This window comes from Crassostrea angulata, chromosome 5 (assembly GCF_025612915.1).
Source record: "Crassostrea angulata isolate pt1a10 chromosome 5, ASM2561291v2, whole genome shotgun sequence".
NCBI lineage: Eukaryota > Metazoa > Mollusca > Bivalvia > Ostreida > Ostreidae > Magallana > Magallana angulata.
This window is the reverse complement of record NC_069115.1, coordinates 19,197,133-19,223,198: the sequence shown is the minus strand read 5'-3', so window position 1 is coordinate 19,223,198 and position 26,066 is coordinate 19,197,133. Positions and strand designations below refer to the sequence as shown.

Genomic DNA, 26,066 nt, shown 5'->3' with positions numbered 1-26,066 from the left:
GAAAGTGTATACTTTGTAAACTTTACTCGGTAACTTTACTTGGTAATGCATGATAGCAAGACTCAGACTCTACTTAATACTACTTAATAGACATATACCTGCTAAAATTTGCAAAGCACCTACTTGGTACAATAACACCAGGTAAAATAAAATTACGAATGAATTCAAATAAACAATTAGACTACTGAATTAAATCACATTAGTATTTTATCGCTTAACCGGCTGCCACCAAAATGTAACGTGTTTCTCTAATTACAATAAATGTAAGGGTTCAATTTAAGTGATATATATATATATATATATATATATATATATATATATATATATATATATATATATATATATATATATATATATATATATATATATAATTTTCCTAAGATACTCTGAGTATTTTGATTGATCCTATTATAAAATACTGTCTTCTACTCTTCCTGAGTTCTATTAAAATGAATTATCAGAGACTTTATATTACCAGGTATTCTAAAGACGTAATTTTTCTATTTTTGTTTCAAGGTTAACGCAAACTTTACAGCAGTGTATCGAAATTATACAACCAGGTGAATACTTAACATTTGTTTTGAATATACCGTCCTTAGATATACACATTATCTAAACTTCACAACGACGTTTAACGATGTTACTTGCAAAGGTTCAAACTTAAGCAACACTATCTATAAATCAATGTATGTCAGTGAAAGGCTTGAATATTGCTTAAATGGTTCGGAGGTCCATAATTTTCAACGTCTAGCTCCCACGAAATGGAACAATATTGTGGTAAACTCTCTCTCTCTCTCTCTCTCTCTCTCTCTCTCTCTCTCTCTCTCTCTCTCCCCTGAGATGTATTGATTAGTTTCAAAGCAAGTTTTATATATGAAAAAAATCTTATATATGTATTATAATTTTTGTGAAATGAGGTAAAGTCATGGCATGTATTTTACATTTAATGTATTTTACTTTTTAAATATAGTTCATATAACAAAGATTTATTATTGAACTTCTTTTTGCTCCTCTGTGCTTGTTTGAAATTACGCCATCTGAATTTACATTTGCCGAATGTTATAATTTAACCCATCAACATTGATTACAGACTTTAAAGACAAAACAACAGCTATTGAAACAATAATCCAAGGAAATTTAACTTCTCTAAGTACTTCTGATTTTTCAACATGCATGAACATGCATCAAACTACAAATGACGTGTTTGTTAAACAAATCCCTTCAGACATATATAAAAGGAGAACCAGTAAGACGTGTTTCCTGTGGCATTCGCAATTCGTTTAAAAACTATTTTAGAAAACTGAGTAATGTTTTCTTTAGAGACTGAAATCAGTTTAATGATCAATATCTCGATTACTTTTGTTCTGAAATCTGGCCCTCGCACAAAAATACATGAAATTGAAAAGTCTATACTAAATGCAATCTTACATGGATTTGAGATTATTAGCAAACAAAACATTGAAATATAATTGTACCTTCTTGATACATAAGAAATAGTTATGTGATGATGAAAAAGCATTTTAATTCAATAATTAGTATTGAATTTTGCTGAGTTATTGTATACTAAGGAAAACAAGGCACTGATCATGTGTCTTTTGTTGATCATCTGACCGTTTTGATAGGATATGTAGTAATCGGTACTTGCAATAAATATTTCGGACTTCAAGTTAATTTTTTTTTTTCATATTGTTTAAATATTCTAGAAAAATATTAAGAAAGGACATATCAATTTTGATTTCTAGCCGAATAAGTATTTAATAAGTATTTATTTTTTGTAATGTAGATGTTCAGAATCATAAGCTGTAGATACATCATTGAAACGTTCTCATTATTCTAAAAAAAATTTTTTATAAAAGTATCTTTTTTTAATTTTTGAATAAAAGTAGCAACCGTCATGATTCCAGAAATATGGAAAAGAGTGATTCCTATTCAAATACTAGTATCTCCACTAAGTGCATAGAAAGTAGTATTGAATAGTGCACATTCATATGGTATAAAGCATATGTTAACGTTGATATATGATTGCACATTATCTTGAAACTCAGAATCAAAACTTCAAAATTTGGTCTGTTAATTTTTTCATAAAGTTATGACATCATAATGTACATGTAGTTCGGCCAATATCATGTGGAATAATTTATATATTTAAATATGTTCAATATTTAATTTAAATTACAGAAAACAAAAGTTATTCGAGTTTTAACAATTTTGCTAGAAAGATAGGAGTAAGTAGCTTATATCAAAATATGTTAACTGCAAACACAATAAACGTCACAAACAAAGTTCATGCAGAGAATATCGGAATTCTGGTGTGTTTAAAAGCATTGTACTTTTTTATTTGTTATTATTGAAAATTCTGTCCAATAATATTTTGAAGGTATTTACATTTTCGTCCCAGCTGCTGGTTTTGTTCTTATAACGGGCATCGTAACTCTGGTAGTTTGTCGCAGAAAGCGGTAGGATAACTTTTTACTGGTTTTTCTTTATTAACCAAAACGGCTTTTGATTTGTTAAAAATTTGCAACTCATTTTATAGAACATTTTCACAGATTTTGTTTTTACATTTTTTGCATAGTGCCCAGGCTCAAGAAAGAGAGAAATCATATGAGACGATTATACGGGAGGAACAGACACAGTATATCAACATGGCAGACATTACACACCATTATGACGTAATCGGATACAGGGATAAGAGGATACAGGAAAGTCGCTCATAAGACACAGTGATGCTGAACAGAAAACAAGGAAAATATAACATCCAGCAATTAAGCTTTGCAAACTTGTGAATACGTAGATGATCATATGTTACCTTGTTGTTAAGAATTTGTTTGTTTGAGGCACAAAAATATTCTCACTTTGAATTAAAAAAAATCCGCGCCGGTCTATATATAAATATATATATATATATATATATATATATATATATATATATATATATATATATATATATATATATATATATATATATAGGCCTTTTTGTTAATATAAAAGCCAAAATGCAAAAAAAAAATTGAAGCTATAATAATGATTTTTGAAGGACATAAATGATATTCAGATCAGATTACATAGCTGTAAGCTTATAAATTAAAGTTATTTGATAATATTTGACCTGCAATTTTACTACAAAAGCCCGATATATCTCATATAACTTGCCACGTACAATTGCATAATCGCAGTGTTGAGAGTCTAGTCCTAATTTCTAAAAAGAGCTCTTCACTAGAAATACGTTTTAACGGCAAATAATTATTATTTGGTCCAGCATGGTTTTTTATCATAATTAAAGTATGCTGAGTCTGAACAAATATGCTGGTCTTCATGAAAATGGCGTTAATTATGTCAAAATTGCGATTCAAAATGTCGGACAGCCAATATTCAAATTTTTCAGTTAAAGTCTCTTCAATGGGAAAAAATAATGACAAACAATAATGAATTGATCCAAAATAGTATTTCAGCATATCCAATGTGTGCTGAGTCTTACAAATTATGCTGGCTTTCCACAAATATCGTTAATTATGTCAAAGTGGCGATTTAAAATGACGGATAACAAAATTTTGTTAATTCGTCTTATATTTCTGAAATGGACATAAAGCATGAGACAAACAATAAATATTCAGCCCAGCTAAGTTTTTAATCATAACTTAGGTGTGGATAGTCAGGAATATTATACCATTGAAAATGTCGTAAATTATCTTTAAAAAAAATGGCGACTCATAACGGTGGACATCCAGATTTTATATTTTTCCCTATAGTTCCTTAAATGGTGATAAAGCGAGAAACAAACAACTATAATTTTTAAAATCATAGATAAGACGTGCTTAGTCTGAGGAATCATGCTGGTTTCCACTAAAGCGATGCTTTTTATGTCAAAATGGCGGACAGCCAGATTTCATATTTTTTTTTCTGTAAAGTTTCTTAAAATGGAAAAAAGGCATAAGACCAACAAGTTTAATTTGCTCCAGCAAAGTTGAAATTACCAATATAACTTGGACATGCTGAGTCTTAAGAAATATGCTAGCTATGACGGAAATTCCTTACAATAGGTCAAAATGGCGATTTTAAATGGCCTACAGACAGATTTTATCACTTTCTATAAAAGTTTTTTTAAACAAAAAACAAAGCATTAAAACAATTATAGTCCGGTCAAACAAAAAGTTTTAATTCATAATTAGGGTATACTGCGTTTGACGATATATGCTTACTTTTACAAAAATGGCGTTATTTGGGTCAAAATGGCCGACAGCCAGAATTCATAATTCTCTTTTAAGGAAGGAGTCTTTTCTGGTTTTGGCTTGTCAAAAGTAAATTTGATTAATTGTTCATTAAATCAAGATGAAAGGAAATTAAAATAGTATATTTTTCTTTCTTTTTTACTATCATACAACTTGGCATAGAAAAAGTAATCAATGTTTAGAATCTAAAAAGGACTGTATTTTTGGCGTAATATTGGCGTAGGAAAATATCACATGTTTCGCAATTCAGAATTGCTGCAGATTAATGAGTTTGTTTTAGCATTTTAAAAACAATATGATTAATGTTGGATTTTTTTTACTAATGTTAACTAATGATATGAAACTTGGGTTTCAGAATATGTTTTTAAAATATGATTTGCCTATCAAATTACATTTTTTTTTTACATTTAAAAATCCGAAATATTTTATTATTGGAAGCATAAAAAAAATAGTCAAGATTTCTTCAAAATTTAAATTTTTTTAGAGGAAATGCGAGCTAAGCAATATAAATTTTAGTATAAATATTTATCCCAATTTATTAGTATAAGCTGATAGACATTCTAATATTCTATCATTTCATTAAAGAATAGAATCTTAAAATCCTAAACAAATGTCTACAGAACTACAAAGAGTTTCACTTTTATTTATCATCCTTTACGCTTAGGAAAAAGGTTGTGACCTTGACCTGACCTTTATGCAAAAACAATAAGGTCAAATTTGATTAAACTGGTAGAATCATTTGGAAATATGATCTGTTTGACTGTGTCAACATTTCATGAATTTCTTATTATAAGAAGTATGTTTGATACCGAGAAGACTCCTTCCTTAAAACTGACAGGAATTCATAAAAGCATTTGGTCGCCATATTAGTTCCGATCGCTCCTCTACTTCCACTGGGGTATATATACCGGTTGAAAAAGTTACGGTCGGTTGCTTTCCGATCGAGGCATTCACGTTGCACGGACTTCTAAATGCATGAACTACACATTGTAGTAAAATGTAGTAATAGAGAATGAAGAAAACAACAATCAATGAAATACAAAATATATTTATTCTTTGAAAAGATGTCCAATGTACCCGTATTATTTTTAACAGACCGTGCTGCCTTACTTCGCATGCACATCGAACACGTGTGTCGTTCATACAGAGTGCATAACGTCTGCATCTTCTTGAAACCCCGGCTGCACTACATCCAACACAGTAGCTAAATGATAGTAAATCCAAGAAAGTAAGAACGTTTCCATCCCTTCCTACGAAAACGCTCCGTTTCTAAAATCCATGCGATAATTGACATTGCTCGATCTGCCACAGTGTGTGGTTTGCGCATGTGCGATGTTATAACATACACAGGAAAACGGTCTACCATTATCGAGAAGTTTTTGAAGTATCTGCGCCTGGATTTCAGTCTGTCTTGTTTCGTCGTTTATGGGATATATCTTAGCAGTGCAGTGGTTGTCATATTTTTTTTGTTCGAAACGCGTTTATACACGTCTTTTCGTCCAAGGTAACGTGTTCGGGTGCATGAAATTCCTGAATGCGGTGAAGCATGAATAACGCTCTCTGCCTTATATAGGGGGTGTGTAGCGATGAACAGGACAATAGAAATCGAGAACTAATATGGCGGTAGTAGGATATAAAAGGGAAATAATGCGTATTTATGAATTCATGTCAGCTTTAAAGCCGTTTACAGGGATGAAACGTGTAAGTATTACATTATGCAAATACGCACATGAAAAATTAGACTGGAACACTTTAACAAAGAAAAAGAACAGTTCCAGATTTTACTAAAAAATGTTAATTATTTTTTCCGTCTTGACTTTTTAAAGTGGAATGTCCCTCTGATAAGAGAGATAACTTCTGTAGAAAATAATATCACTTTGTTTCTGTAAACTCACAATTATTGAGGCATGTAACAACAAGGGAGGTGGTGCATGGTCCCAATTTATGTTGGAAGGCGATACACTTATTCAAATTCAAATATAGAAAAAGAAACTTTGAACAGAACGAACTGAACCCCAGGGCTCTTTTTTAGCAAAGGCAAAAAAGTAAGAAAAACTTTTACAAAATATTACAAGAAATGTATCATTATGATAAAGATATTCATGAAGCAATATCTACATGACCATTCCTCCCCCTCCCCACCTCCAGATGGATAAAAAAAATCAAATATACCAAGACAATTACAAATTCTAGACTTAGTTATAATCGTTTAAAACTTATAACATTTCAAATGTTTAAAATTGAATAAGGCTTTTCTATTCTGAGGGAGCAGATATGGGAACACATATTAAAAAACCCCACCTAATATCTCATTTGATCCAAGATAATCTATCCCTATATTGATATCATACAAATTACTGAAAGATTATTTACTTGATCCCCGTTTTGTGTTACATAACAAAATGCTCTGGTGTACATTTTTATGATTTCTTAAATATATATCCATTTACTATTATCTTATCCAAATTTAAAAATAGAAAACCTTTCCTGAAAATTTAGAAACTGTGGCAATTTATCATGCACTGTATGTAAAACATGTATGTAAAACCTTCAATAGTCTATGATAAACATAACTCTTGCTGATTGAAGCAAATTTTGTTGCAAACCTATACAACAAAGTACTATTCTGAACTAAAATGCAGCGCTTCAATATGTTTTGTAATATGAATTGAAAATGTATATAACTTTATATCATTTTCATATACATTTTAGATTTTTAATTTTATGCTGCGATGGTAAAAGTTTGCTTTTTCTAATCACTATGTCTAGTTTTCTTCATATCATGATTTGACATCTTATCAATTTTTGAAAAATTAGCAGCGCTTCATCATTTAAACTTTGTTTCATATGAATCGATTAATATTGACTTTGATGAAAATCAACATGCATTTTTTAAAAAATATATGGCAAAATTAATAGCAGAGGGATATTACACCTTAAGGTGTATACCGGTATCTTATTTAAACAATCTGTATTCATTCTTTTCAATATCCGTTTTGTTCCTACACCTTTCTGGGTTTTTTCTTTAATTATACTTTATGTACCGATTTCTTCGACCTGCAAGTTCGTGAAATACAGCAAATTCTTACAAAGCAAAGTTTGAGAGAGGAGAAATATTTCTGCACTATAAAACTTGTGTTAAGGCTTTAAAGACATCGATGTCATATGCTTACATGATAACAGATATACAATTAGGTACTTAGGAACAGTGTACGACATGAAGAACTATTCTAGTATATGTCTGTCTCTTCCCCAATACCTTTCCAGCAAATGAATCTAACTTATATATCATCATATACACTGGAAAAATGAGCCGAGATCAACATATCATCTACCTTTATATATAGTTATAAGTATGTGCAATATGTTTTGGGCAACACAAATAATTTTATTTTTTTAACATTACTAGGGACAATTAATGTATTGTATAAGGAATCAAACTGTCTATGTCTCCGTTAAAGATAAAAAAAACCTCTTTCAAAATTGTTAACATGTGTTTGCCCAAATGTGCTGAGGAAAGTATAGCAACGCGTGTTCCAATTGAGAGGAAAAGTTGAGGCTTTTTTATGCTAGACAATACCAGTGTTAATTTGCAACATATCCTCACAACTAAGTTTGCTGATGGATGCATGAACCTCTTTGAAGCCGATAAACATCCCTGTCAATGTTGTTGAAGAGAAAATGTTCCCCTTTTATAGAACTTTGAATTAGCACTTGGTTCATTAAGGTCTTCCGTTTTCAACGGAAGACCTTGTACTGATTCTGTTGGTAATTCTTTTATTCTTTTTTTTCTTCTAGACGTTTTTTAAAACTCAAATATCTTGCTTGTTTGTTGTCCTATAAAGTTCAAATTTGCAGAGCTTATTGGTAGTTACTATTTCTCAATATCTATGGAAAATCGTTGATATCGACACTTCCGGTACCGAGTTATTCCCCTTTTTCCCCAAAATATAGGCATTCTTGTGCACGCAAAGGCTCTGAAACCGCTCACAGCCTGTGTTACAAAGTCACAAATCTTCAAAATAGAGAGTTTGAACGTTGTCCTCCGAGTTTTGTTTTTACAATTTTCCTCCTTTAAAGTTTCAAAAAATTAATTTGAATTTGTGTTTCAAAAAATGCTGATTTTTTGTTGTGTTTTTGTTATGTAGCTCTTTAGTTTAAAATTTTCCCTAAACACATATAGAACAAAATATGTGCAAAATGTCAAGGGCTTTCACGTGACACCATTGAAAAAGGGCTGGCCCCTTAAATTAGGGGTCTAGAGCACTTAAAAGTCTTCGCTTTATAACTCAAAACTGGTTAATATTTCGCTATAGCTGTCGATAGAAAAGTTGTTCATTATTGTGTTATCAATGTCGTTACAAAACTATTTTGTACCGGTAATGCGTATTATGAGTGTAAAAAGCTTGTCTTGTTAACATGTACCTGTATTCATTTGGCAAGTAAGCGAATCGTCTTCGTGCGAATAACGTACATATATTAACAGCTGAAAGTGTTCCAGCATATACGGGATGCTTTGATTCATTTGAAAAAGTGTCTAAAAAGTATACGTGTACATGTTTTTCTTACAGCCTTTTTTTTTTGGAGTAACCTCTGTTTAGGTCCTATAGTGGACAACCGTTAAGAAAAACAAAAACGAGAAAATATAAACGTTCTTTTTCTTATCTAGTGAGATACATAAACTAGATTTAAAAAAAAAATAACTTCCATGAAATGGATTTGAGTCATTTTACTGCAAGCATTTCAAATCGACCTAAATTCTTAGTTGTGTGCGTCATTACATAACCCATCTCGCCCGCGGCCGAGAAATTCGATCGCCAAGGTCGCGGCTGGACTACCTAGCGGTCAGCGGTTATCTAATACACAAGAATCGCGTCTGTCATATGTGATTTTACTTAGCAGCAAACACAAGAATCGTACACAATGACATTAAAGCTTACTCTTCTTAATTTGAATTAAACGATAGAATAAGAAATCGTTCTGTTTAATCATAAACTCGAACTGAAGCAGTATCAGACAGAAAGATCAACTGTGGGATTAAAGGGGAAAAAAACTTATATTAATTAGAGTTTATTCATCATACTGCAAACATTGTAAATCTTCCTGGGTTCTGAGCTTTTTATGTGTGTTTTAACTTTACGTAAGTTATCCGATCCCTCATCCGCGGCCGAGGAAATCGGTCGCGGCTGCACTACCTAGAGGTCAGCGGTTATCTAATAACAAGATATATATACAAGAACTGTTTCAATTTTATGTTCTTTTTGCTCACCTTCAATTTATTGAATGAAACATTAGAATGTGAATTGAGAAGCCCCTCTAAAAATTGATAAAAGCGATATTGTTCCAAATCAGAAACATCATCAGACATAAATCGATAGTGAATTTGTAATTCTAAAATGTTCTAAAAACTATACATGTACTAATAATGTTATAGATAAACAACGAAAAACCACAAAGATTAAACCTTCAAATGATCACCCGTAGAACATAGCCAAGGAGATCCCGCGCGAGTGGACAAGTGATCTGCGGTAGCTCGTGTTCTTCTGCATGTACTTGATCACACGTGCATGTTTATTGATATTTTGTACGATTCCAACTATTTGTTTATTCGAGATTTTGACCGGTACATGTAAGATTGACTTGTGTTTCAATTTAAGATTTTTTTTATTTACCCACGAATATTTCCGCTAGATACTGCTGAGAGGTTTTATAGATATCGTAGAAAGTAGTTGACGTCTTCATAAGGTTGCACATAAAATGAGAGAGAGAGAGAGAGAGAGAGAGAGAGAGAGAGAGAGAGAGAGAGAGAGAGAGAGCGCTCAAAATTGGAAGCATTATTTAGCCGAATTAAGAAAATGAAACAGTCTCCAAGCGTTCAAGGCAGGATAAAAAAAAATCAAATATCAAATTAACACATGCGGTAGAGGCAATTGCAACTTCTCTGGCCTTTCTGGCAAGTTTGGAAAAACACCTCGAATGTATTAACATCACCGGATGTTAGAATATTATACAAAATGGAGTCGCTTCCCATTAAAATAAGTATCGGCAAGAAGTTTTGTATGTCGTTTCTGTGTTATATTTTAGTGTATATTGATACCTTTAATGAAATATAGCTCACATCTCAACAGATCATAAAATGTGTTGTAATTATATCAAGTTTTAAAAAAAGGGGGATCGTCATGGACGCCTAGGTAATACATTCGAAGTGTTTTTCCGAGCTTGCCAGAAAGGCCCGAGAAGTTGCGATTGGCGGTAGAGGCTGACACGATAGAATTGAGGGATTTAGTGATTATTTTTAGAATGTTCACATGAGTTTTTAAACAAGATTTGTTTAGATTTTATCGGTTTCATGATCACAGTGCAAGGGATTTTTTTTTTCAAAATGTGGCGAAGACTCATTTTTGGCGACTGCTTAACATGTGTACATTTTTCTCCTCAATGTATGTCACCTTCCCACCCGTGTTTATTCGGTGTTTATTCGGTCAGTCTATGCTAAGTCAAATGAATCCGCTCCACGTGCGACCGAAAATCTCGTGTCGCGTCAGCGCATATAGCCTAGAATATTGCCCCTGGGCTGCAGATAAGCAATTGATAAATAATTGAGTAACATTTGGAAGGATGCTTTCAATGCAGCGGTCAATTGTTAAACAATAAGTGTTTAAATATTCGATGTCAATCAACCTCACATTAAAGGTGCGATATCGTAATCTGAGAATGTGGCTAAAAAATTAACCTGTTGAACACGCTAAACTTCTATAGTTATGAACAAAATAAAATATATATTATCAGAGACTTAAAAAACTTAATAAGTTATTTATGTCTCTGGTTTTATAAGTTAACAGTTTTAAGTCAAATATTAAATAAAATTTGTTCTCAGGATTAGAAGTAATGATAAACGACTACATTAAGCAATAAAGTCGGTCGATCGTCATTAAATCATCAGAGTACTGCAAGTGTCGACAGTTTCTTATTTCTTTGAAATAATTGTAGTAGTTCAATTGACTTGCAGACTATAATATAGCGACTTTTCTGCCTCCCAAAAATGTATGCATTTAATTGCGATAGATATTTGTTCTTGGGGATTTTACTTATTGTTATATGCACATTGATAAAAAAAATCATTGAAGTTGTGTAATATGAGGTTGTAATGCAGATTAAAACTCAGCTGAATATTTTATTTTTTAATCTAGCTTGTCAAAATGGGAGATTGTTAACTTGTAGCTTGTTAACTCTGAAAAAGTCTAGAACAGAAGAAATAAAGTCTTTATAGCTTTCGCTACATCTTCTTATTTATGTGTACGCGTACATAAAGCTATTTTAGATTTTTTTTACTGTATAAGAAAGTGTTGTTTTTCCTAACCTTAAATTTAAATCTATAGAAATTCAATATCTACATGTAACATCTCAATAGCTTTGATAGCTTATTACCGCTTGGAAATCATTTAGTGATCAAATTGACAAATGCCCATGAAAAGACATTATTGGAACCCAAGGGTTTCTTATCCTTTCCGACTATGATGAGAAGAACTCAAATGTGCATACAAATTATACATTAACATGTATATTTATATGTGATATGATAGAAATAATTGAAAAATATAGGTCTTTTTTGTGCCGCACAAAACGGGCGAAAAAGATTTTTAAACCCCACGAAAAAAAATTGAGGGGGGGGGGGGTTAAATAAAAATCACCTTGTCCGTCCGTACGTCGTGTCCGGTCTATATCTTTCTGATGGAGAAACATTGGAAGTGTTCTTACTTCATACAAATAATACTCATTAACTGACGAAGCTTCATGACCTAAACCCAAGGTCATTTGGACAAAGTAAAGGTCACTGGCAGGAAAAGTGCAAAATTTGTTTCCGGTCCACTTTGGAATTTCTTACTTCACACAAAGATTGCTTATGACCTGAGGGTGTGTAATGATTTGTTCCTAAGTCATTTAAGGAGAAACATTGGGAGTTTTATTTCATGTAAAGATTCCTGATGACCGATGATGTGTCATGAACTTGACCCAATGTCAGTTGCGCAAGTTCAAAGTCATATTAAACATGTGTCATATCTTGTATTAATGGAAATGAGTAAAAGCTAGAGTTTGTCATAAAGATTACTTGTGACCTGTAAATATACCCTGCCTTGTCTGACTCACTTATTAAAGAAAACGAACCATCCATTATTCTCTAATAGAGAAATACGTGAGTAATGACTTCTTTCTTGCGGGGATATCATTTGTGAGCTTGCTAACAGTACCTTTTAGATGGTCCAGTGGGAGCAATGCCCCCTTTCTCTCAACCAAAATTTCCCTTAAGTTAACGCTTAGAACATTGATTTTTGGGTCATTTCCCCACCGCCACATCCACAGTTTTATTATAATTGAATTAATTATATACATGTACATAAATGATGTACTTTTTAAAGTTATCCTAAACTTGAAGTAAGTTAAACGAAGAACTTGCCTGGTATGAAAATAATACTTTGAAATTGAGTCTCGTTTTCGATTTCTTGAACTTACTACTATCATATTGATAATCCAGTATAATTAAAAACCATTTCCCTTCTCCTTACACTCGCCAGGTTCTGATAGACCTTTATCAATAACAGACTATACCCACTTGACCTCCACATTTGCATACAAATTAAATAAACACCTACTTAGCAAAGATATGCCTTTATCTGTTTAATGAGTAGTGCAATACTCAATCTAGAGGTTACATAGAAAACAGGTATGAATTAATTTTGTTTGTCTCCATTTGAAGAGTTCCAATCAATTTTCTAAAGCTCTAATTCGTAAGAAGAAATTGTCATGTAAAGATGACCTTTTATCAATACAGGGTCTGTCAGGCTCTGACAAGTGTCAGGAGAAGGAGGTATTTTAATGAGACTGATGGACAATCCTTTCGCGACACGAAGTTGCGACGGAGGACCTACTCGTTGCTTTGCAACGAACTCGGCTCTAGTTTCATTTACTGATGTAGTGTGACACAACTTCTTATTTTTACAGCATATCGAGAAAATCGACCTAATAAGTGAACAGAAACAAGAATGAGCAGGGGAATTAACCGACCAGAAAATCAAAGAGTTCGAGAAGTTCTTCATTTATATGGATAACCAAGACACATTGCCCACTGACACGGTTTAATTTGCTTTTTTCCTAAAATCAAAGCCCGGGAATATGTCCCAACGAAGGATTTGCCTTACGTTGCTTATGAAACAAACACACGCCAAGGTAATGATATGGAGACAGGCATGTATAAGCATGCCCATATGACTATGCCCAGCCGAGATGGGATAAAAAAAAATTAAGTGATGGTTGTTTGATGCTGGTGCTTATGACCTTAAGATCTTATACCTAAAGCTTTCTTAAATTTGATAGCTTGCAACTGCCCCACAGGTTGCAGAACCTTTATGTGTGGATGTAAACGTGCCTACTTCCCGTGTAAAGACATTTGCAAATTTCAAATCACAATCTTATCATTCAAAAGATGATTGTATAAATAACATAATTATATACTGTAGCTTAATAAGGAAAAACATATTTTTTTTTCCAAATAAAAAGCTGGTGAAGTATTTTTCTATTATTTAATACAAGTGTTCAAATTTGATTGTCAGTTAAATCATTAGTTTTGAAATGATGATATTCAAACATTTTCCCCATATAAAAGGCCTTTAGTAGTCTTTATAGAGATTAATGAAATTTGGCTACTAGTATACACCAATTTGAATTGCCATTTTGACAAAATTAACGTCATTTTCTTGATGACCAACACATTTCTTCAAACTTGGCACACCCTAATTATGATAAATATGTTTGCTAGACCATGATAAATATGTTTGCTAGACCAATTAGTGATTTTGTATTGTTATTTTTTTTTTCCATTAACGAGACTGCGAGACGAAAAATGATGAAATCTGGCTGTCCACCATTTTTAACTATTTATCGCGATCAACATATTTTGTAGGACTCAGCACACTTCAGTTATGATAAAATGCAATGCTGAACTAATTTATAATCGTTTGTTACCTCAATTTTTAAGACTTAAGAGAATTATAGAATTCGCCTGTCGACCATTTTGACTGCCATTTTGACCTACATAGCGCCATTTTTGTAATAGCAAGCATATTTTTCAGACTAAGCACGCCTTAATTAATATGCAAAAGTAACTTTGCTGGACTGAATTATCATTGTTTTTTATGCGTTTTCCCTAGTTTAAATTTTTTAGGATAAAAAAAATAAAATCTGGGTATCTGCCATTTTGAATCGCCATGATGACCTAATTAACGCTTTTTCGGGAAGGCCAGCAATTTTTTTCAAATTAAGCACCCTTTAGATATGATAAAATAATATGTTTTACGGTGTGACCGTTGGGGCGAGCGCAGAAAAAAATACTGACACATCTTATCATTGTTAATATGCAACCCATAGACTTGGCCCAACCAGAAACTTTGGCTTTTTTAAAGCTGTTTGAGTTTTTTTTAATGTAAATACAATCATGATTTATCCTTCCTTTACTCTTTGATAATGATCATATTAAATTCAGTAAACAATACATTGCGTGTCTTTGTTATTTCTCATTTTGTTCCTTATTGTTATCTGTGTTTCAATTATTTTCCTCTGACACATCAATTCTGTTTTAATTTTTTTTTAACCTGTGTACGCTATATCTGTATTTAGAAATGTGCCCTCACATTTTTTTAGTGTGTGATATCCAATATTTTTTAAAGGTTTGGCAACATATGCTGCTAACAAAAACATGTAGATATTTTAAATGTTTATTTTTTTTCTTTTTTGTTTTATTTATTTATTACAAAATGACGTGGCTGCACGTAGTTCTAATAATAATCAAACTTTTTAAAAATACATTTGTGTCACCTACCTATAACGTATGCATATATTATTAGATCAATATGACAGTAAATTAAGCATGGAACTTGCATGTATATTTAGTAAGCAAAAAAATAATCAGAACAAAACTAATCAGCCGAAGAGTTGCCGTTAACATTGAGTACTTACTACAAGTTACATCCAGCACAGATGCTTGATCCACCTCTATGTGTATTGCGCGAGATCACTGTGACGTGATACTTAACTTTCTTTTGCACTCGTAAATTGTCGGATAAATTCGGGGAAAGAAATAACGTCATATGTCAGCAAAAGTTGGCAGGTACAATTTTGTTCGTTAGCATACATAAGTGTTGTTTACTTTAGTGGCTTTAAAGGATTTTTTTTTATTGTTAAATGAAATAAATGTATTCGATTTAGAGGTAAGAATTTTTCTTAAAAACGCTTCCTGTTCCACCATGTTGCTATGTACCGCAAAGGATTATTGGGATATGTAGAACTATTTCAGGTGGATCCACAAAATTTTCTTTGAACAATGTGCAGATTTCAACTCGAATTTCCTCCGTTCGTACACGTTATCTATGGAGCTCGCTACGCGAGCGGCGCTTCGCACCGCCTCGTTGCACTCGCTACTAAGCTGGATCATTTCATTCTTGTTTGTCAATAAAGAAAAGACTTTAAGACTTGTTAATTGAGTGCGACTGACTCTCTCTCTCTTCATTTGCTGCTTGATTTCTTTCGATATGTACAGCTTAGGTAAATTAAATGTTCACATGACGCAACATGCATCCAATCAATTTTCCGATGGCAAAAGATATTGTTCAGTGGTGTATTATTTTATAACCTGGAGTTTACTACAGTACAGTGTATTGATATTAAAAAAATGTCACGAACAGCAACTCTACCACTCAAACTCACGAATCTAAATCAAAATAATTACAGCTCTCAGGAAGTTTAGCTCTGAGCTTCTTTTAATAGCCTTCCGTCAATTTTGTTTATCTCACGGTTTTTTTTACTATCATATCCTCATTTAAAAAACAACAACAACGTTCTTTCCTGCACAATCAAATTTAGAGGGTGTTGGGACAAATGCAGCGCAGGAAACAGGATAAAATAACTAATTTAGCCGTTCCCGTAATTTATATATTTTCATAAAAAAATTTGTTAGGTATACGGATTTAAAAATGAATATGAACACTAACACAATTACTTTAATACCCATGTGATATACATTTTGAAATCTGATTAAACATTGTACACTGTGTGATAACTATGCCAGGCCGAGGTGGCATTTTTGCAGCCGCTTAAGATGCAGTTTTGTAAAAATCAATGTATATAAATGATAGCTTATAGATCATTGTCTAATGTGTACTTGTATATAACTACGTTTTTTTAGTGTGTCTCTCCCGACAGTTGAGCTATTTACCTTTAGAATAAAAAGTCCATTAGAAATCGATAAAAAAATATTTCCTCCAAGAAATATTTAGAAAAGTCTTGTATAGTTTATTTTTTTTTAAATCCAATAGGAGTTATGTTTCATATATGGGAACAATATTTCCTGCAGAAATTTGATTAAGAAAGGTTGTTTTCCATTAAGAAGTTAAAATTTCTTATCGGATTTTGAAAACCCATGAGAGTTTTGTCCAAATCATATCGGATATTAATTTCTATAAGAAGTTCTTTTATTCCGGTAGTACATTCCAAATAGCATATAAGAAAATTGATTTTTCTATGGAAAATTTAATTTTTAAATGTGAATATCTCACCTGATAGGAGTGACTCATTCATGATATATGAGGTTCTAATCTCTTTAAGAAATGGCTTATCAAATAGTACGACGGTCGTTTGAATTTTTCAAAACATGCAGCTTAGACGGGTGTTCAAATGCCTTCTTAGCATAGGCATAACAATGCAGTGTCGTGTTATTGAGCATATTTAAAATTGAAACACATGCAAATATTAAGTATCCGAAAATAAAATACAAATATAAATCAACATGCAACAGTTTATACATGTATGTATCTACAAAGAAGACCATACATCGTCCTTTGCATTGTGTCCTCAACGTAGTAAATAAACGAGATAAATTACAAAAATTGCGACATTTTTATTGTGCACACTTTGTGTTTTTGTTTGCAAGGCATACAAGATTGAGGATTCATAACGCTAAGTTTAAAGTTATCCGTCCAGCTTTAAAGGAATATGGTTTTAATTTTGTGCAAAATCGCTCAACTACATATTGTTACCCATTTCTGTATGCAGGTTATTCATGTTGTTTATTGAATAACAGCTTCGTGATTAAAATGAAAGCAGGTTATTATATGAAGTTTTTGGTCGATCAACTGGTACGTATTTCGTCTAAAATTCATTACATTCATAGAATAATACCTTTTGATTATGTTATCAGTGTAGTTGTGTTTTTAATGAATACTAGTAATAATTCAAGTTTTGCCGGTTGTTGCTCTGTTGAGGACATCAAAAATGTTGTAGAGAACGCCATCATACCTTGTCCAGACAATTCGTGGTGTACAGCTACGTGTTACCGTGATTTTACCGTGATTTTATATTCCCTACGTGTGCTAAAAAGTGTCATATAGTTTTGAGGATGGGATATTGACGCCCCAGTTATTATCATGCATGCGTAAGGTGTTTTATCATATCCGTGAATGAGTCTTATCTATTATAAAATCTTACTTCCCGGTCTGTAATTTTTGCTTCAATCGCAGTTTTACATGCAAATCACAGATGAATTGAGTTATTGTTTAAAGAATGGCATTATACCAACTGTCTAGTTACATTTATTCAATAATACAAACATATCATACCCTGACAATTTTTTTGACAATTGAAAAAAAATATTAATCATTGTAACGAAACTGTTAAATCCGTAAAACCATTATATGGATTTATTTGTGGGTTTATTCACCTTAAACCTTTTAGTAGAATATCTACCAAAACAACGTTGTTATTTGAACCAAAGAGCTAAACAATGCATCAAGTGTTTAAAATTAAAAGAATGCGAATATTCTTACGCCTACAGTTAACATTGCGTACATCTCTGGTTTTGTCCTTAGTGTTTGAATTACAATCAATTTCCGTAATAAAAAGAGGGAAATATACCTACTTAATGTAAACATAAATCCATAAATATTTGTACATGCACTTTTTGAACAAAAACATATATGAATTAGACCACTGTAAAACTTTTGGTCAGATACAGAAGTTATAACTTTTTTTTTTTTTTTTATTTTGACAATAAGGTGGCGAAAATATTTATTCAAGATAGGGTCTCAAATAAAAAAAATTTCTGAGATTCATAGAAAATGTCATGTATTTTACTGAACATGTATTAAACTTTTTAAATATCACTTATATAACGATGATTTCTTATTGAACTTCTTTGTGCTTCTCTGTGCTTATTTAAAACTACGCCATCTGATTACACATTTGACGAATGTTATAAACATAATCCATCAAAATGTATTGCATACTTTCAAGAAAATATGACAACCATAGAAACAATAGTCCAACTGCAATTGAATACGACTTCTGTAAGTACTTCAGCAAGTGAGACGTTGATTTCTGATTTTTCAAACATGGATCAGACTACAATGGTTTGATTGTTAAACAAACCAACTTAGACATATCTAAAGGGAAAATTAGTAGGACTTTTTTCGTAACTTTCGTCTATATCGAAATTTGTTTAAAAATTATTTCAGAAAACTGATCAATATATTTTTTCAGAGATTGAAAAAAAAAATTAACAATTAGTATTTTGATTACATTTGTTCTGAAAAGTAGCCCTCGTACAAAATTCATGAAATTGATCATTAAATATGAATAATAAATACAATCTTACTTGGATTTGTGGTTTTCGGTAAAAAAAACAAAAAAAAAAAAAAACAACCAAAACTTGAAAATATAATTATACCATATTCTTGATACATAAACAATATTTAAAATATGATAGTGAAAAGACATTTTTGTTTAAACTTCTGTTGAATTTTGCTAAGTAAATATACATTTCAGGAAAACAAGACACTTATCACGTGTCTCTTGTTTATCAACTGACCGTTATTATAGAATATGTAGTAATGGGTACAGATACAGGTAAAGATATCACTCATATCATTATTACATTCTCATCAATATTTTCTTAATTTGGAAAAAAAATGGAAAATAAATGTAGTAACCGTCATGATTCCAGAAGTATGTGAAGGAGTGATTCCTAGTTATACTAGTATTTTCTTTAAATGTCTAAAAAGCAGTAATGAAAGTTGTACATGCATATGGTATAAAGTATGTGTAAACGTTGATATATAACATTTTTGAGAAAGGACTATCTACGGTTTGGTCAAATAAGATTTGATCTTTATACGATACTATTTAAAAAAAAATAGTATCGTATAAAAATTTAACCGTCATAAATCATTGTACAGTGGACGCCTATCTCTCAGTTTTTCTTTACATTTTGCATTTGGAAATATAATGCGCAGGTCTGTTCAAGTACGATTTTTACATATGTTTTTCTTCAGATAATTATACTAAAAAATGGCACTTGAGCAAGCCTGCGCTCGATTTTTCCCAGTCGAAAAACCATCGGAAAACACTCACATTTTGCTACAAAACATCAATTTATCAAAATAAGGCAATCTCATGACTTCATTACTACTTATGACGTCACTTGGTGATACCGTTTTACACCCTTATTTTCAATACGATTTCAACTATCTTCCATCTTATTTTTAAATCTTGCAGTAAAACTTTAATTTTGGGGGCAATAAATGTATAATACCGCACAAAGTCCTTTGCATTTAGCGTTTTACATGACGTCACATTATCTTGAAACTCAGAATCAAACTCAAAAGTGTTGGTTTGTCAATTTCTTTATGAAGTCATGACATAACCATAAATATGTAGGTCAGCCAGTATCACGTGGAATGATTTATTTATCTATTATTTTTATGTCTTTTATTTATAGGATCAAACAAAGTATACATAAACTTCAATAATTAGCGTACAGGCATATGGTGTAAATCCGTAATTTTATATTAATGGTGCATATAAATGTACATGCTCTCATTAAGATGACTTTTAAAAAGTTTTCTTTTGGTTGTCTTAAAAGCAACATATTATCCTGAACATTAAAATAAAATGTTTAATTTTAGTAGATAAGTTTGTATTTTTTATAAAATAATGATTTCTTTATTTAATTATATTCAATATTTTATTTAAATAACAGAATACTGCAATAATCCGAAATTTAATAATTTTTCAAGATGGAAGATAGTGATTTATATCATTATGATGATATCTTAATTGCAAGCAAAAAAGTGGCCACAAAAATAGTACATGTTGTAGAGTACATCACAATGTTGATGTGATTCAATAGCATTGTAATTAAAGGGGCAGGGTCCTGATTTTGGTCTAAAATGATTTTTCCTTTTTAAACGTTTATAATGCTTCAGTAAGGCATTTGTAATGGTCATCCCAAAATTTGAATGTCATTTGTCGTGTTATTAGCGAGATACAGAGCTTACAAGTCGTTGTCATGTAAACAAAGCTTTGTTTACATGACAAGTCGTTGTCATGTAAACAAAGCTTTGTTTACGTTTTGAATGTTGAAGTGAAAATCCCAGTTTAAGACCCAAAAAGAATGCAAACTATTGTTTATGCTTAAAACGAATTAGAACATGCAGAAATCAGTTTGAAAAAGAAAAAATGTACCGGTATATTGAACCAATGTAAACAAGAATAGGGCACAAGCCTCGTTCACATGACAAAGAATTGTAAGCTCTATATTTTACTTATTACTCTACGATTGACACTCAAGTTTTGGTTGATCATTAGAAAGTCATTTCTTAAGCATTTGCCCAAAATCTTGACCAAACGCTTTTTATTTGTGATAATTGTAAATACTGACAATAAATCGTTTCAGGGTATTTACATTTTGGTTCTAGCTGCTGGTATTATTCTTATATCGGGCATCGTCATTTTGGTGGTTCGTCGTAGGAAGCGGTGCGATATACTTTATACCTCGATCTTTATATTAACCTAAACAGTTTTTGAATTGTCAAACTTATGTTCTTATTGTACACACATACTTTCACGCATAATTTGGTTTTGCATAGTGACCAAGCTCAAGAAAGAGAAAAATCATATGAAACGATTATCACGGATGGACAGACACAATATGTCAAAATGAGAGGCAATGCAGATCATTAGGAGGTACCGGATATAGAGAAGAGCTGAGACAGGAAAGTCGCACTTAAGACACAGTGACACTGAACAGAAAACAAGGAAAAACTAACTTCCAGTAACTGATTAATGCAAACTTGTGAAAACGAAAACTATCATTCAGTTTCATCTTAGATAATAGTTAGCTTTGTTTGAAGCATAAAATATCCTCATTTTAAACTTAAAAAATCTAGTCTTAATAAAAATTCGAAAGAACAACTGCTTTATGAACATGACCAACTCAATACATATATTCTAAAAAATGAAAAATCTGAAGCTATTTTTTAATGATGATGTTTAAGGAAATATCTTATATTCAGATAATTATACAATAGTGTTGTGTTGTGCATGTACTATGTCTAAATAGTAGTCAGGTTTTGATACATGGTGCACGAGCAGGAGACGAGTGCACTTTGTATCAGACCCTACTACTATGTATGTATTGTTCATTCACAACACAACACTATTGTTATTATTATTTCGAGTGTTGTATATACTGATGTGCTTTTCTATAAGTAGCTGTGACGTTTGAGTGTTGTCTTGTCCCAAACAATAATCACCGGAAAAGCTAGCGTTTGTTCTTTCAAATGAATCAATTGATTTCAAATTGATTGACATCAAATCAACAAAGGTTTATGTTTTCAAGAAACGAGAGACGTTTCACCTTACCGAAAAAACTCGAAATGTTTAGCAGACGAAATATCATTGAATTTTGTTCTTGTACATTCTTGTACATTCTTTATCATGCGTCATTTATAAAATCTGTTTTGTGATTCTCATGTAGAATTTCTTTTAAAATTGTTAAATCCATTTGTTCAAAAGTTTATCAAAACTTTAACTTAAACATGCCGTGCTCTATTTCGGCATTGTATGCTTACGCCAATTTATACTATGCGAAAAAAGATTAGTATTGAATATAAAGCGAAAAACTGACAGGAGGCATAATAATATGAGATAGTTGTGAGCTTACAAATTAGTTGATAATATTTGGTTTGATAATATTACTTAAAACGTCTGATGTATGTCTTATGCATATCATTTATATCATGTACAAGGGCATGATCGCAGTTTGAATGTCAGCTAGTTTTTTCCCTGTTTATCGTATGAACATCGATTGTAGTTTAGATGCATGAGTAGGCTATTTAAATATCAATTTTAATACAAGTAGATGTAGTATATAATTTGATATTGTTGATGGATGTCTTCTTAGTGCATTTGCCAATAATTTTGTGGGGATTATTTTTTGATTCATAGAAGCTAATGCTGCACGGCCTAAATGAACTTGCCTTAGACTTTCACGTTTGTAGTAATTACTTTTACAATGGTTACTTTCACTCATATACTTAGTTTATCCTTCTTAGCATCGTTCTATTTGTCGATAAACAATGGTCAACGTACATATGTTGTACCTATTTTTTTTATTAATAAACAATTTTTAAAGACATATAAATAAACAGGCACCTGCTTCCATTGGTGCTTCGTTCGGGCTATAGTGTAAGTTTGCTTTACAAAAACGAACATATCTAATTAAAAACTGCTAATGCCTTTAACTGCCTTTATTGACGCATATCCCTATTCCTTAGAACCAAGTGAATTAAACGGGAATACATTATCAATGCTGATCCTTGTCTATTTTTGCAATAGTGCTGTTCATCAGCTCTCAAATCATTCGATAAAAATACAATAAAACATTTAGGTATACGTTTTCTCAGAATGAAAAAAAAATCCACTGATGATAATGAAACATCATCTATTGTGTTAAAGACCGATCATGGTAGTGCTATTCTTCATTTTCAAAAAAGTAGGTCAATGACCTACTTTTTGAGATAATGGCCATTGAATATTTTTTTAAAAATTTAAGAAAAATTCTTAAAAATTTTACACTATGATTGAGATTTTCTTAATTGTAAAAAAAATAAAAATTGCTAAACTCGATTATAAATGAAATACAGTTTATGACTGGCAGTGACACTAAACAGACATAAAACATTACGTTTTCATTCACAATTTTTATAAATATTCCAGTCCGAATTTCCTCTAACAGTTTTCAAATTCCTACCATTGTTCGATTCAATTGAACAAAAAACTGAATAATGATAACACTAAAAGATTTATGGCATTAAACTAGGTATATTGACCTTACTCTGCAGGCATAAAACTTACATGAGGTCAATAATCAAAATTTTGAGATATGGCGTCTTTTATCGTTTTAAGCATTTTTCAATATTTTTGTAATGTGTGTCATTCGATTAACTAAATGAAAAAGTGAGATAAAAGCAACAGAAAATTTGCAAAATTATGTTGACAAACAAATAAAACCCTAACTTTGAATATTACGGTACTACCAAAAAAAAATTCTGTTAAAAACAAAATCTGAAACTTTTCGTCCGAAATTCCTCTGTTTTGCTATAAGTCCAACTTTGTTAAAGCCTTATTTCATAATATAGTAAAAATATCGAATGATATTTCGTTTCATGAATATTTTTAGTGTTTTGAACAAATTTTTCAGCGGGGGGGGGGGGGTGTCAGAACCAGCCCCGCGGCAACTTGACTTACATACAATTTGATCTCCTTAGACGCAGTGAATCTGAATAGTGAAAGATGAGGATCATATTCATTTTAAGGAAACTTTGCCACTTTCTGTATCAAGGGGGTCAGAACCACCGAATTCCACCTGTATCTCAAGCGACTGTGTAGTGCGCAGCCAGCGCGCTAGATTCCGTTCGTCGTCGAAAGCAAGATTTTGTCTTGCCTAGATGGCCGAGTTGGTCGCACGAGGGCCGCTCACTGCTAGGAGAATGGGTTCCAGAGGTCGTGAGTTCAAGCCTCGGTCGGGGCGGAGGTGGAGCTCCAACAAAAGTGAATTTCCCTGTGCTTTATATATATCTACATGTATATCATTAACTATGGGCAGGTATATTTGAATTTGAGAGTTATTGCAATGTTTGTGCTTTTATATATATATATATATATATATATATATATATATATATATATATATATATATATATATATATATAGTCAGAGAAAAGCAAAAGCGCTTTGATTTTCAGATGTTTTACAACCAACCAAGGTAACGACGTTATTGTGCAGCAGCAGAGAAAGCACGGACCAAACAGAGAAACCTACATCATGAAGGTAGTAGGAGATTGTGTATTGGTTAAGATGGTTAGTTTTGATAGGAAACACACACTAGATGATAAGAAGGAGCAAGACCCTTACAAGGTCATAGCTCAACCAAATGAGGACATTCCAGTTTTCACAATTCGAAAGGAAAATGGTGAGGGTTGTATCCGAACCCTACACAGAAATCTCTTACTTCCAATCAGTTTCCTGAACAATTCTCCACTTACACCAGCTCCAAGGAAAACAAGAACAAAGTCTGTGACTAAAAGAGTCTGTGAGGAACCTAGAAATACCCAGCATGGAGAATCTAGAGAGAGTGCTTCAAAAGATGATTCTGTTTGGGGTATTGTTGTTAGTCATGAAGAGCAGGAAACCAGCAGTCCAGTAACCGCTGATGAGACTTTCATTGCTCAGGAGACTAATGGAGAGAATCAAGATTCTATCGCTAGAGATAGAGAATGAGAGATGACCCAGGAGGAGATTTTTGAAGCAGCAGCATCTCCAACAGAGACAGAACAGATACCTGTTACAAATGTTCCTCTAATGAGATCAACCAGACAGCGAAAACTACCTATTTGCTATCAAACTGGAGATTTCCTGTTATCAAAATCTGCAATACAAAAGGAAGGTTTGGAAAAGAGAATTTTCTACATAACTTCTTTATGTACTAAATCTAATTTGTTTTCTAATTAACAGGAAGAAGCAGGCAGAAACATCCTGGAAATTTTATCTCCAAAATAAGATTACTAGTATGGTGCAGTCAGTCAGTGTAGAAATGCCGAGACGTCATTTTGTGATGGGGGGGGGGGTTCCGTAGTATAGTGAAATTTTATAGGTTTTAATATTTTAATTTCAGAATCTTGATAGTGACATGTTCTAATCAACTTGTTACTTTTCAGGAATTTTACAATTACAGACTTTGATTAATTTAATTAAATAATAGAAAATGATTTATCAGTGGTGAATAAATACATTATTAATTTGAATCAATTTAAATTGATATTTTGTGTTTGTTTTTTATTTACATTGGTTATTCCTCTTTGGAGTACACCTGTTGACTCTATTTATAGCAATTATTTGAGAGATCACTTAGATCTGGTCGTGTAATTGGTTTATAGGGGTACTTGTATTGTTTTGATTCTGATTCCTGAATTTCATGCTACATGTAAGAGGGTAGCTATTCACTTTAAATTGCAGCATTGATATTTTGATATTTTAAAATCAAGGAGAAAGAGTGTGAGTGCATTATAATTATAAGTTTTAGAGTTTTATAGTGCTTAAAAAATGAACAAAAAATCAATCCATTTCGAAATCATATTTCTTTCACATTTAGTTTTGACATATACACTAAATTCCAAGACCTCTTCCGGTAGAAGTTTCCATGACATTCCACACCCAATGGGATGTACGATATGATATATATATATATATATATATATATATATATATATATATATATATATATATATATATATATATATATATATATATATATATATATATATATATTGTGTGTGTGTGTGTGTGTGTGTGTGTGTGTGTGTGATTTGTTTTTTGATATGAATATATTTTCTTCCCATTTATTTGTACAGTAGTCTTGTTATATTTTAAAAAATGTTGACAAATGAATTGAGT

The 26,066-nt window shown here is 31.8% G+C and overlaps 1 protein-coding gene across 1 annotated transcript in view; it reads left to right on the top strand.

The window, feature by feature from the left end:
• LOC128185192 (uncharacterized) overlaps positions 1-24,893 on the top strand; it is a 35,842-nt gene extending 10,949 nt beyond the window's left edge. The window contains exon 5 of the mRNA XM_052854851.1: positions 24,379-24,893. Within this exon, the coding sequence (XP_052710811.1) occupies positions 24,379-24,893 (515 nt within the window). The remainder of the gene's footprint in view (positions 1-24,378) is intronic.
• The last annotated feature ends 1,173 nt before the right edge of the window (positions 24,894-26,066 follow it).